At 48.7% G+C, this 13,664-nt stretch overlaps 1 protein-coding gene across 1 annotated transcript; it reads left to right on the top strand.

The window, feature by feature from the left end:
- The first annotated feature begins 115 nt into the window (after window positions 1–115).
- Window positions 116–4,462, top strand: HTR5A (5-hydroxytryptamine (serotonin) receptor 5A, G protein-coupled). Its single transcript, XM_014944899.1, has 2 exons — window positions 116–897; window positions 1,873–4,462. Exons 1-2 carry the CDS (start codon window positions 160–162, stop codon window positions 2,203–2,205), a joined length of 1,071 nt encoding a protein of 356 aa, XP_014800385.1. The 5' UTR covers window positions 116–159; the 3' UTR covers window positions 2,206–4,462.
- Window positions 4,463–13,664: the final 9,202 nt, after the last annotated feature.

Genomic DNA, 13,664 nt, shown 5'->3' on the forward strand with positions numbered 1-13,664 from the left:
GCAGGGCTCCTCTTCCTCCCGGGGATGAAGACCCCGGCGGCGGGCAGCGAGGAGCCGCCGAGCCCGGCTCCGCTCCGGGCTCCCGGGGTCCCTCCGCGCCCGCGGTAGGGCGGTGCTCCCCCCGCCCCGCGCAGCCCGAGCAGCCGCGGAGCCCCCGGGATGGAGCGTCTGCTCAACCTCAGCTGCTTCGCCGAAACCACGCTGGACGCTGGCAACCGGAGCAGGTCCTCCACCAGCCCGGATGGTGGCCAGGGGCATCTCTCTGTCTTCAGCGTGCTGGTCCTCACCCTCTTGGCCATGCTGGTGGTGGCCACGTTCCTCTGGAACGGGCTGGTCCTGGCTACCATCTTCCGGGTGCGCACTTTTCACCGGGTGCCCCACAACCTGGTTGCCTCCATGGCCATCTCCGACGTGATGGTGGCAGCTCTCGTCATGCCCCTCAGCTTGGTACGTGAGTTGTCCGGGCGGCGGTGGCGGCTGGGCCGGTCACTCTGCCAGGTGTGGATCTCCTTTGACGTGCTCTGCTGCACCGCCAGCATCTGGAACGTCACGGCCATCGCCCTTGACCGCTACTGGTCCATCACCCGCCACCTGGAGTACACGCTCCGCATCCGGCGCCGCATCTCCAACATCATGATTGCCCTCACCTGGGCACTCTCCGCCTTCATCTCCTTGGCCCCTCTGCTCTTTGGCTGGGGAGAGACTTACTCAGAGGACAGTGAGGAGTGCCAAGTCAGCCAGGAGCCTTCCTACACCATCTTCTCCACCTTTGGAGCCTTCTACCTGCCCCTCTGCGTCGTGCTCTTTGTGTACTGGAAGATCTACAAGGCTGCCAAGTTTCGAATTGGATCTCGGAAGAGCAACTCCATCACCCCCATCACACCAGAAGCCCTGGAGGTAGGTCAGCTCAGTTGCATGCTGCTTTAGTAGTAACTGCTGGTGGCAACCAAACACTTGCAGAAGTGAGGGAAACTTAGAGCTAAAGCGTGCAAGCAAGCAGCAGCCCATCAAAGCCCTGTGAATCCTGGAGGCTTTCAAGGGAAAGTTGACTGCAAAGCTTGCAAGTCCAGTCTTTTGACTCCTGCTGAGTCCCCAGCTGTGAGCACACAAGGTGTAGGTAAAACAACTTTGGGCCAGATTGCGAGCCTGAGCTCCACGTGGGCGTGCGGTGACTCACAGATGTCCCCCCATGGAATGCTGAATCAGTGTGAGTAAGGGGTCACCATTCCTCCCGTGGGGAGGCCTGTGGGGGTGTGAATGGATGGGATCCCACCTCCACCTGTGGACGATAACCTGGAAAGCAGCTGGGGCTTTGGGGAGGCTCTGAGTTTAGCCACGCAGAAGACACATGATCCCTGATCATGGCTGCATCGTGTCAGCTCGCGTGCAGAACGTCCTTATAAATCCTCCCTGATCATGGCTGCATCGTGTCAGCTCGTCGCAGGCAGGGTGACTGTGCACCGTGAAGACTTCTTGGGGGGAGGATGGAAATGTAGGCTCATTTTCTTGCCTCTCCTGCTGAAGACTCTTAATGGGTTGAGGGAAAGCAAGGAGACCTCTGTGCACGGCATGTGGGTGTGTGTCTGTTCTACTGATCTGAGTGTAAATGGGGAAATAATCTTACTGGGATGCTGTGTGAGCAATTCCAGGTGCCCATATATCACTACTCCAGTTTCTAGCCTCATTTAAAAACGGTCTCTGTTACCCAGAAGAGGGTCATACGACCAATCTCCCCTCTGTTAGAGCGTGACATAGGTGGCCTGCGTTTGCCCGTGAGCTCTGGCCATCACTTGCATGGTGTGGTTGTGTACCTGCTGTGTGGGATCAGCTGACTGAGGCACATATGGTGCAACCTGTGTTTGTGTTTGGCAGGTAAAAGAAGCTGCCCAGCAGCCACAGATGGTCTTCACTGTCCGTCACGCCACTGTTACTTTCCAGACGGACGGAGACACGTGGAGAGAGCAGAAGGAAAAGAAAGCTGCCCTCATGGTGGGCATCCTCATCGGGGTCTTTGTGCTCTGCTGGATCCCTTTCTTCATCACGGAGCTCATCAACCCCCTCTGCTCATGCGACATCCCACCCATTTGGAAGAGTATTTTTCTATGGCTAGGCTATTCAAATTCCTTTTTTAATCCACTCATCTACACTGCTTTCAACAAAAACTACAACAATGCCTTCAGGAACCTATTCTTTAGGCAGCACTGAGCAGAAAAAGCTTTTCCACTGCCCCAGGAACCTGATTTCGACTCTCAATGAGTCCCACCAAACTCCTGAGGAAGTTCAAAGCTGCAGAGATGGAGGTGATGCTAAAGACGTGTCCCCAGGGGCTGTATGTCCCAGCAGCGGTCCCGGTTCCTACACAGACTCTCCATCCCAGCCTCTAAGGCAGTTGCTATTTCCCCTGCAAGCAGCATTTAAGGGTTTCTCTGGCCAGCAGCACCACGTTCTTCCTCCAGTGCCCCACGGCTTTCCACCCACCTTCCTCGTGGCGTTGTTTGGTGATAGTAGTGGTGCAGAGGAGCCTCCTGGCAGAGTCTGATTTGAAACTCTGGTTCATCCACTGCTAGTCTATCTCACAGCATTATTCAACTTTGTCCCACGTGCAAAGCTGGGACCCTTAAACATCTGGAGGTTTTGTGATTATGTATGAAACTAGATATTTTATGGCTTGGTTGAAAAGGTCGTTTGTCTTGTCTGTCCACGGTAGAGATTAAGTGTTTGTATTTGGGGAATGAAATCCTCAGTAAGGGTTAAAAGCAGACTCCACGTAGAAAGCCTTGTCTCTCATATTGTATCAACAACGAATTGTGCTATTTGCTTTTGGATTCTGTGTAGCCGGTTTTTTAAAAAAATATTTCTTGTGAAAGCTTCCTGCATGGTGTACCCTGGAATGAGAGAGAATGCGTGGGAACTCCACCTCTCGTTCTCTGACTGCTCCGTGTGAGCATCTGCCTCAGACCTTCACCTTCAGAAGCACCAGCTGTAAATGTTACCCTTTGTGTCTGTGCTTCCCATCCCAAACCATACATGTATTTTGAGCAGCTGTGGGGCAGGTTTCCTGTAATTGCAGGGGATGCGAAGAGTGTGTTTCAAATTGCCTGTCAACGAGGAGCTGTGTTTTACTATTTCTGAGTGTGATTCGGGTCTTCTGGAAACCAAAGCAAAGACCTCACTTCATTTCTGTGGGCACTGGATTGCAGGCAAATGGCAGTTAATGATCAGTGATGTTTCATTCTAGAAGCATAACCAAACCATAGGGGTGCTCTGCTGCGAGGACCAGACTTAAATATTTATTCTTTTGCCCACCCTTCCATCTCTCCTTTCCCCCTAAGGCTCCAGTCCTGCCTGGTCATTATTGCCCTGCTGCCTCCCTGCCTTTCCATGTTGCCAACATAATTATAGTAGTTGGCATTTCACTCCTCAAATTAAAATTATATGCTCGATGCTGCACCACTGGAAGACTGACAGGCCTTCAGATAAAGGAAAGCATTAGTTTTAACTATCGGTTCTTATAGGGCAGCCACTGAAATCAGACCAGAACTGAAACGGTGGAGGAAAAGACAAGATGGGAATTGGGGTGACGTGATTTCGTGTCAGATATCTCAAGAAGAGATAAAAGAGAAAAATGTCAATAAATCATGGGAAAGCTTCCCCGGGGTGGATAGGATTAGTTCTTATCCTTAGCAGATCATGAGACATCAGATGTTAAAATTGTCACTGGTCCTTTAAACCAGTCAAAAATCCCAGTAGAGTTGGTTAAAAAGTCCTTTTTCTTTTCCTATCTTGGGACAGGTGAAAATGGAAGCAGAGCTCAAAGTGCTATCAAGTGTTGCAGCTCTTTCAGGACCAGTTACACAAATGTCCATCAGGACTGACATAGATGTAGCTGATGCTGCCTTGTGGCAAGAGGAGAAATAGGATGGTCCTTGAGGTCTTTTTCAACACTATTCTATAAAAGCCTCTTAGAAATATTAGGTAAAAACCTGCCTTTATTGAAAACAATGGGCAAATTCTCAGAGACTTCAAGCAAATCAGAATTTTATTCAGCATGTCTTGTCTTGTAAAAGCATAATTTTAATGTTAATTAATTCAAGGAGAAGATGGGTGGGATGGGAGCAATCTTCTAACTCCCCTGAAAGAGTCTCTGATCTGTGCTAACCCTGGACCAATCTCTCTACAGCTAGTAAAGAACATTTTCTTTCTTTGCTATGTATTTAAAAGTATTGGTGACATCTCTGACATATCAAAAATTGTAATAAACTCTTGAGTTGCTTTTTTTACTGAGGACATAAAGGTTGCTTTGCTTTCTCTGGACAGCCCATCACCAATGCAGACTTGTTCTTTTGGGAATTTACTACTTTTGTTGTGTCAAACGTTGTTTAGCCAAAAATGAGTTGGAAAATATGCTTCCTTGCCCAAGCCGGACCTTCAGCTAAGCTCAGTAGTGCCTGAAAGTAGGAGACTACTTGTTAGGCCACCATGGCAACACTTCAAACGCTAAAGCATGGATTGACCATGAAGCTGGACTTTAGTCCACCGTTTTAACACCTAACACCATGTCTACACAACTCTATTTCAGGCCAGGCTGTGTTCATCCCCATTTTTATTTGCTCTTTTGATGAGTATTGCAGATTCTCTATCTGTGTTATGTGAGATCCTTCCACAGGTCATGGAGTCAACTGCAAACTCAAATTAGCATCTGGTGTAAGCAGACAAAAATTAAACTAAATCAATGGGAAGAATCCCTACTTTTGCCGCAGCTCAGTGCTGGGATGAAGCTCCCTTTCATTATATTCTGTGTTTATTCATGCTATGCCTTAAGCAGTGACAAAGGCATGGGGGAGAATCTTAAAATGACACCAAAATCTAATTTGTATATGGTCACGGAGAGTCCACCATTCTGATGGAAATAATATCCACATTTGACAGCCCACATCCCATACAACCTATATTGATCTTCTGCAAATAGCAGCTTCCACTCGGTCATAAGTTTTGTTCCTTTGAATCTTGACATAATTAGCAGTTATGTTATGAACCAATTCCTACTGCTCTTACTTGAGACCTAAGACCGTTGCCTTTTTGTCTGAATACCATTCCTGCAATGCAATATGATCATGCAGGAAAAACATCAGTATTCTGGAGAGAGTGCTGAAGAATCCTACCAAAACATGCCATGATGGGCTGAGCACAGTGAAGGGGCACAAAGAAACCTTGACTTCTGCTCCTGGCTCCAAGGCTTTTTACAAACCTCTCAGTATTCAAACACAGATGCCGAGTGAGGTCCCAGAGACCCAAATCATGTTTGAAAACATACACAGCCCCAGCTTCAAAGGATGTATCTTGTACCTTCTTGTTCCCGTTTATAAAACAGAGTCAGTGGCGTGAAGAGATCTGCCTCACTGAGGCTTTGTGAGGATTAATTAGTAAATGTTTATCATGTACCAGGAAGGTGGAACACTCTGGCTTGAATGCCGAGCAGCATTATAAATTGGGCTTCTATTTAATTCCTCAGAAGAACATTATTACCCGTTATTATTGAGTTTCCTGTGCAGTTTAATGGCTATATAATACTTCCAGAAAGGATTTAACTAACCTTCTTCCACTTACAATTAATTTATTTTCCTCCCGATGCTCTGACAGCTCAATGAACATCTGTATGGGAGCCTGATCGCCGGGGCAGGCTGAGCACTGTCTGCCCAACGTCTCCTCGCAACGCTGAGCGCATATTGTCAAGGTTCAAGGAGCAGCAGCTCTCCAGGCAGCCTGCTGCCCTGTCTCCTTTGTTTTTTTAGGGAGAGGAAAAGGTCACAAAAGAATGCCCTCGGATTACATGACAGGTTGGCTGACCACCTTCCACCCCCACCCCACTGACCTTTCTTCTCCAGGCGGGCAGGTCAGGCAGGTGACTCCAGGACACATACAGATCCCGCACAGCCAGAGGTGGGACACGCATGACTTCACCCTCCTGTTAATTTGCCTGGATTTTTCCTAAAAATCACCACTGAGAGACGTGGCCTTTAAACTGGCAGCAGCAGCCTAAACCGGGAGCTTCCTGGAAGTAAAGTTGCAGGCAATTAAGGAAGTTTCACCTGACCAAGGTAATTAATGATGATTAGTTCCAGCAGTTGCTGCAGCGAGGTACGACTGACAAAGCATCAAGGTGATTTTTGCAGTGTAGTGATTTGAGCTGGTTTGTTTGAGAGGGGCTCGTCACCGTTTTATTCTTGGATCCCTTATTTTACCTGCATTGGGACGGCAGCAAACTGGGACACCAGCAAAGTCATGGTGAACATGATCTGGACATCATGAATGCTCCATGTGGGAACAGTGGGGTAAAACATCTGTGGCAAAATCCGCATCCCCACCGCGATACACCCTGGCTGAACATCATGAAACTGCCAGCATATTCATCGAATTTAAGAGGTGGCCAAAGAGCTGTTTAAATCAACATTATTTTCAGTAGTACTGAAGTGCTGAGGAAGTTGCAGGAGACTGGAAGAGAGCTGAAGTTGTGCCAGTATTTTAAAAGGGCAAATAGGGAGAGCCAAGTATTTATAAGGCTAATGCTGTCACTGATTTACAGCTTGAAATTGATCCTTGGCAAAAATGTGGAACAGCTGATAAAGGACTCAATGAATAAAAAATTACAGGAAATAAATATAATTAAAATGAATCACATTGATGTCTTTCTTTGATTGCAGCACATGGTTTGTTGCTGATGGTGATATAAAGTATTCACTCCTCAATAATGAATCTGACTTGACAACACTCAACACTTCCGTGAAAAAGTGAAGAAGAAATCAATATGAGATTCAAACTGTCCCATATTTGCTAATGACTCATGGCTTGGAAAAAGGTGTAAATACAGAAAAAGAAGTCGCCTGTGCAGAGAAATGAGGATGCAAACAGGCTGGGGAGATTTTAGCCCAGCGTGAGGGAAAGGCAAGCACCAGGAGCAGCGGGATGGGATCCATGCTGCAGTGTCAGGGTGCATCAGGGGCTGAATATACGGGACTGTTCAGCATTTTGGGGACAAGCAGGCTTAATTCTTACCTGGGCACAGGCTGTGTCCGGCTATGGATTTTATTCTGGTGACTGGAGGGGAGGCTACGATTTCAGTCCATTGCCTTTTCACTGTCTGCAGTCAGCCTCAGCACTGCCATTCTCTCGGCCGTGTAATTTCCCATGCTGGCCAAGTCAAACGCTTTCCCTGATCATCCTAAAAAAGCCAGACAGATGGGCCCTTTCTCTGGATCCCCTGGGGCATCGCGGCTGGTCCTCTGCCTAACTAAGAGTTTCAGTGGTGGGAACAGCAGCTTCGGCAACACCAGACCCCGGCTGCCTGCTCACTGGAGGGGACCAAGCAGGGCTGGTCCATGGCACTGCCCCTCTGGCAGCGACTGGCATGGGGAGAGAGAGAACAGGAGCTATACCCTCACCTCGGGTTTCTGCTGGTGCCCTTTCAGACAAATGAGGCTCTAATCCTATTTCTCGGCACCTTCTGTACTTCTGGTGAGAGCAAACCTGGCCAGGCTGCCCCTGCCGTGGGTCTGGTCAGCACTGCAGGAACGCAAAAAGGAGGGGAAAAAATTTCTTTCCCCAACCTACTGCAGCCCTAATTGCAGGGGAAAAAAAAATTCCCAGAGCCCTGACTGCCTCTGTGGGAGAGGACGTATTTTCTGCATGGCTTAGGCATCCACCCTGCCCAGTTCAATCCCCTGCCCCCAGGTAGCTGCAGAGGGTGGAAATCCTTCTGTCACCCAAAACTACCTGCTGCTGGCCAGGTCCCCAAGTTTGTTCAAGCACTGGCCTGAAATGTTGCATTTTTCATCGGTTCAGGGCTGCAACCTGAGGTCAGTGCTTCTTCCTGGTGCCTTTCCGTCACCAAATCATGGTTACACACAGCTCCCACCACCTGCTGGTACAGAGGAGGCCAATCTTTCAAAATTAGCATCTTCACTTGCCAGGAAAAACCCCTTATCTCTGAGTTCAAGGTGCCAAACTGGCTGCTGAGATGCCACAAAATCCCAAGGTCCACTTCCTCTTGCCCGAGCTACCATGATTCAATATTTGAATCACCTGGCTCTTCACAAGACACCTGGTTGGGCAGTCTCAAAGCTTAAACCATGCCTAATCTGGCTTATTTTGCTGAGGTCCATCATGTGTCCCGTCTTTCTACTGCTCTCCTGTGACGCTGCGTTGGAGCTCTGGACATCAGGAAGCCATTCACACATCGGTGAGGGCGCTCTCTCTGCAACATCTCCCTGGGCTGGGCCAAACAGGGCTGTTTCCAACCCAAAAAACCAACCTGTGGCACATAGACCATGGCGAAAATTGAAGTGATCACCTTGCAACCCCCTTCTAGATCTGCTAACAGCCTTATATCCCACCCCACAGGTCACCTGTCAGGTGGGCTTCATAGGGGAAAAGCAGAGCTCATGGTCATGTAGTTCCACAGTTTAGATGGAGGGGGAAGAAATAATTTTGATGCAATGCCAGCCTCGGCTCTTTTGGCGGGCACCGGAGCATATGGAGCCTCTCTCACAATTGCCTGGGAGTTGCAGGTCTGTGATGTTTTTTTTCTCTCCTCAGCTGCTCGCCCGGTGCCAAAGTTTCCAGGTGCATTAAGGCAGGATGCCCCCGCCGCGCGTCTTGGACCTTCCACCCGCACGTCACAGCCTTGGGGTGAATATTAAACAGACAGGAGGAGCGCAGCAGATGCGAAGTGCGAGTACGCTTGCTGGCACCAGGGGTTACTCGGCGTCTGGAATTTGAACCCAAGAAGAAACTGCAAACCCCCCGGTATTAAGCAATTAAGATTTTCCGAGGGTTTTTAAAAGGAGGCGGGTAGATGATGTGACACTCAGCCACGCTCCTCTGCTTCCCGCAGGTTTGCAGCACAGACCTCAGCCTTACCGGGGATTTCAGAGCACATTACCCTGACTAAAGCCCTGGGGCTGCTTTATAAGCTGTTAATAGTTGCCAACCAAAATGACTGTCAGGGCTGTTTCTTATTAAAACGAGCATTTAAAGCACCTGGAGAAGCTTGTAGGAAGCATAAACCCTTTAAATTCCTTCCCAAACCCCAGAAGTGGCCAGTGTTTGTGTACAGAACACAGCAAATAACTTACATGAAGCCTGTTTGACAGCAGATCTGTTGCTGCTCCTCAGATCAGCTTCTCCATCACTTTTATTTACATGTGTCTCAGAGACAGCATGTACCCACCCACCATGTGTGTTCTACAGCATCTTCCCCAGGTGATTCCTGAGTCATTGGCCCATGACTGTCCCACATGGAGCTATGCCCCGATTGCCCCAGCTTTAGGTGGAAGGCAACACCTCCAGCCATGCAGACTCCTGTCCCTGGGTGGCCTGGCCTTTGGAGTACACTGGATAATTCATCTGGGTGTAGGGCAGCTGGGCTGGTTTCTCCCTGCTGTTCTTCACCCCTCCGGCCGGCAGCCCCATCTGAGTAGTGAATCCCACCCCACAGCACTTCTCCCGGCTCCCTTCTTGCTCTTGGAGGTGCCCAGAGGAGATCTCCGACGGCTTGGTGGAGCCTGCTACCCTATGTGCTGCCATGGTGGTGCTCCTGGAGTCAGGGCTGCTCCTCCACTCGCTTCATAAACCAAATGAGCCACGTCCTAGATCAAATGAGGTAATAAAAAGCTGGTGGGTTTCATGGAATCATAGAATCATCTAGGTTTGAAGGGACCCTAAAGATCATCTAGTCCAACCATCAACCTAACTCTGACAAAAAAATAAATAAGAAATAGGAAATAGGAAATAAAAATTACTAAACCATATTCCTAAGGACCTTCTGCCCGTCTTTTGAACACCTCCAGGGATGGTGCCTCAACCACTTGCCTGGGCAGCCCATTCCAATGCTGGATAACCCTTTCAGTGAAGAAATGTTTCCTAATATCCAATCTAAACCTCCCCTGGCGCAACTTGAGGCCATTTCCCCTTGTCCTATCTCCTGTGACTTGGGAGAGGAGACCAACCCCCACCTCTCTACACCCCCGCTTCAGGTAGTTGTAGAGCGTGATAAGGTCTCCCCTCAGCCTCCTCTTCTCCAGAGAAGGATACAGGTTTCACCAGTGTCCTCTGAAATGCCTGTTTACAATGGGCTCTAGGCACTTCAAAACTGTTAGGTAGGCATGGTCCTCACAGAGGGAGACTTTTTTCAGGAGAAGGAATTGTCTCAGCCCTAGCCTCTCCACCACTGTTAATAGGAGGGATGTTTGTTTGTTTTAAGACACCGTTTCTTACCGAGGGGCTTGCATGCACCCTGAGCGACACAGCAGGACCCCGTGCCACCAAGATGAGGAACATTGTTCTTTTACCCCAGCTCGCACATGATGTGGACCTTGCACCCGTGGATCCTGCCGGAAAGGGAGGATGGAAGGTAAGGAGATGGTCTGATGGATGGCAGAAGGGTAAGGAGAGAGCGGCCGGTTCCCCCCGGGCTCCATGGCTGGGCTCTGCCCTGCAGGATCAGGAGGCCACCAGGGCAGCAGGAGCTGCAGGTGACAGACAGCAGCCCGGCCACCCCCCATTTTGGCAGCAGGCAGACGGTGAGATGGCTCTGCTGGCTTGCAGGGAAGGAGATGAGGTCAAAAGCACCATCTGGCCCGCTCACCTTTCTGCTCCTCTGTGGCAAGGCGAGAGTCTGTTTGGCAAGACGTGAGGTCAAGGACTGAGTCTGCTCGTATCTGCTGGAGGGTGGCAGCGCAGGGCAGAAAGAGACTGATTATTTTTCATTTTCTTCTGCCAGCTTCCACACTGGGGGGAGCAGGGAAGGAGTGATACCCCTTTTATTGTTCCCAGGTGTGGTCCTTGGAGATGTCTAAGATGCTTAGACTTTGGGTTTTTTTTTGCTTGAATGGTAATGAAGCACCTAAATAACCTGAATAACCCAAACCTTGGTGCCAACAGTGGAAAGAAAGGAGAAGTGCACTTCTCTGTCCTGAGCCAGTACCCTCCAGCTTTGCAGGATGTCTCCGTACTGTACAAAATGAGCAGTGTGTGCACGTTGTTCGGCACTTATCCAGCTTCATACAGCACTTGGAAGTGGAAAACATCTTTCTTGCTTACTCTCTACAGCTGCTATAATAACCCTCTGAACCAGATCAAATCCACAGTCCTCCGTCCCCTTCAAAGTGCTCTGAATTTCGAGATGCTCCAGAGTAGGATTAGCACTGTACGTTTCCAGGCTCCTTTATCCAGCTTTACGCCCTCTATTCTGTGTGAAGGCAAAGCTGCCCAGCCTGGCTCTCTCCGGCTGGAGTCCCAAGCCATGTGTGTTGCTCAGAGCCATGGGCTTCAGGGCATCTGTGCAGCCCCAGGGAACAGGCAGCTCTGAATTAACTCAAACCTCACCACCCCAGATACTACAGAAACGTCCCGCAGCATGGGTAGGCAAGAAAACCAGAACCACCTGGGTTACAGGTGTCTGAAGAACAGTTGATTTATTTTATGGGGCCAAGATGCAATACTGCGTCCAGTTCTGGGCTCCCCAGTTCAAGAGGGACAAGGAACCGCTGGAGAGAGTCCAACGTAGGGCAACTAAGATGATTAAGGGATTGGAGAACCTCCCTTATGAGGAAAGGCTCAAAGAGCTGGGGCTCTTTAGCCTGGAGAAGAGAAGGCTGAGAGGGGGACCTTATCTACGTCTACAAGTATCTAAAGGGTGGGTTGAAGGATGATAGATTCGGACTCTTTTCAGTGGTTTCCAGCGATAGGACGAGGGGCAACGGGCACAAGCTGGAACATGGGAAGTTCCATTCAAATACAAGGAAAAACTTCTTTAGGGTGAGGGTGCCAGAGCCCTGGAAGAGGCTGCCCGGGAAGGTCGTGGAGTCCCCTTCTCTGGAGACTTTCAAGAGCCGCCTGGATGCCATCCTGAGTGATGTGCTCTGGGCAACCCTGCTTTGGCAGGGGAGTTGGACCAGATGATCTCTAGAGGTCCCTTCCAACTCTGACAATGCCGTGATGCCATGACTTTAAAGAGACAGGTGACCCTCTTTTGTCCTTTGCCTTCTGCAGAGGAGCCCTGTGAGCTCATACACACAGCAGTTTTCCAGACTCTTTGCTCTGAGTGCTCCCCCCAAGCAAACGGCACCGCGCACCTAAATGTACCCAGGAAAATATGTTCTCCTTGGGCACAATGATCAGCCCACACGCACTGGAAAATGTCAACACAGATGCATAATTTTCCTACAAAACATACACAACCACGAACACACACGCACGCTTCTTTTTTCATGCTGCATCAACCATTTTAGCTGTTTTTTGTTTATTTTGCTCTTGACTAGAAAGACTATGCAAATCTATGAAAGAAAAAAATCTTGCTCAGGAAAAACTTAATTTCTAAAGCCTCCCTCTGATGAAGAATGAAAGGAAAGGTGAATCAAAGGTGAACGGATTTTCACCAAGGAAAATTCTGTTAGATTGCTGAATTTTTCTATTGCATCAGTTACATGTTATTTAAGGAGATAAAACATTTCCAGAACTCTTTCTGGAGGAGCTTAGCTTAGATTTCAGTGGTTCATGACTTCAGAGCTAGAATTGACTGTTAGTCTAATCCTATTGAAATGACCAGAGTGAGGTTTGGGTTTTTTTCAAAAGGTCTTTAGCTTTAAACTAGCAGGACAGAAAAACTTGCAGGGGCTAGAATGTCGTTGGGTGGCAATATGACAGATGACTTTATTTCTTCACATTCATATCCTTTATTGCAATTACATCTAGTGTGTTGTTCCAATGTCTGATTGCATGTGGGAAGCAGGGATATAGCCTGTACTCTGACTTACAGTATTCTAGGAATTAATGAAAGCTATTTTTTTTAATAGAGAAAAAAAATTTATTGTCTCCTTTTTGTTACTGCCTTCAGGGAGAATCTGGAGAATTCTTGTAGTTACATGTCTCACAAGTATTTAAAGAAGAAAACCATAATAGCCTCTTTTTTTTCTTCTTTTTCTTTCCTTTAGGAAAAAAAACAACAGTGAGTTGTGTGTGGAAGTTGCTCGGTGGTGTGTGGGCGTATTATGTGTATGTCAAACTCACCATGGGAAAGCTAATGAAGAGAGAGGAGTTTTACCCACAACTTAAACATCTCTTCCAATCATTCATTTGACTGGCACTTCTGGGAAAAGCCAATGGTTTGAGGCTTAAAGAAAAGTGAGAAATGTGGAGGTGACAGACAGCAATGGCTGATGTTGGAGCGCACGTCTGCAATTCCTGCTGTAAGGCTGATCTCTTGGGGAAGATGACAAGCTGCCATTTTACCATCGGGTTCCTCTGTATTCAGGCTCTTCTTGCTCTACACGGCTTGTGGACCTCAAAAATGCTCATCCACCCCTGTGCACCACTGGAGAGGCAGCCCCACATCTGGCAGCTGTGCAGCGTCTTTGTCAACAGTTGCTTGGCTTTGTGGCACTTTGGTGTTGGCTTGTGGGAATGAAGGTTAATCCAGTCAGGAAGGAAGCAGCCCTTTGCTGTTCTTGTTGCGTGGTGCGGTCAGGAAGGAAGAGGTTTTGGCAGCCCTTTGCTGTTCTTGTTGCGTGGTGTTTCTGCTTGAGACAGTCAAAATGGACTTTGCCAGAAGACAGAGCTCAGGTATAGGAACAGGACTTACCACTTGATGATAACCCAGCGTGCCTCAG

The sequence above is a fragment of the Calidris pugnax genome, unplaced genomic scaffold, assembly GCF_001431845.1.
Source record: "Calidris pugnax isolate Ruff unplaced genomic scaffold, ASM143184v1 scaffold54, whole genome shotgun sequence".
Taxonomy (NCBI): Eukaryota; Metazoa; Chordata; class Aves; order Charadriiformes; family Scolopacidae; genus Calidris; species Calidris pugnax.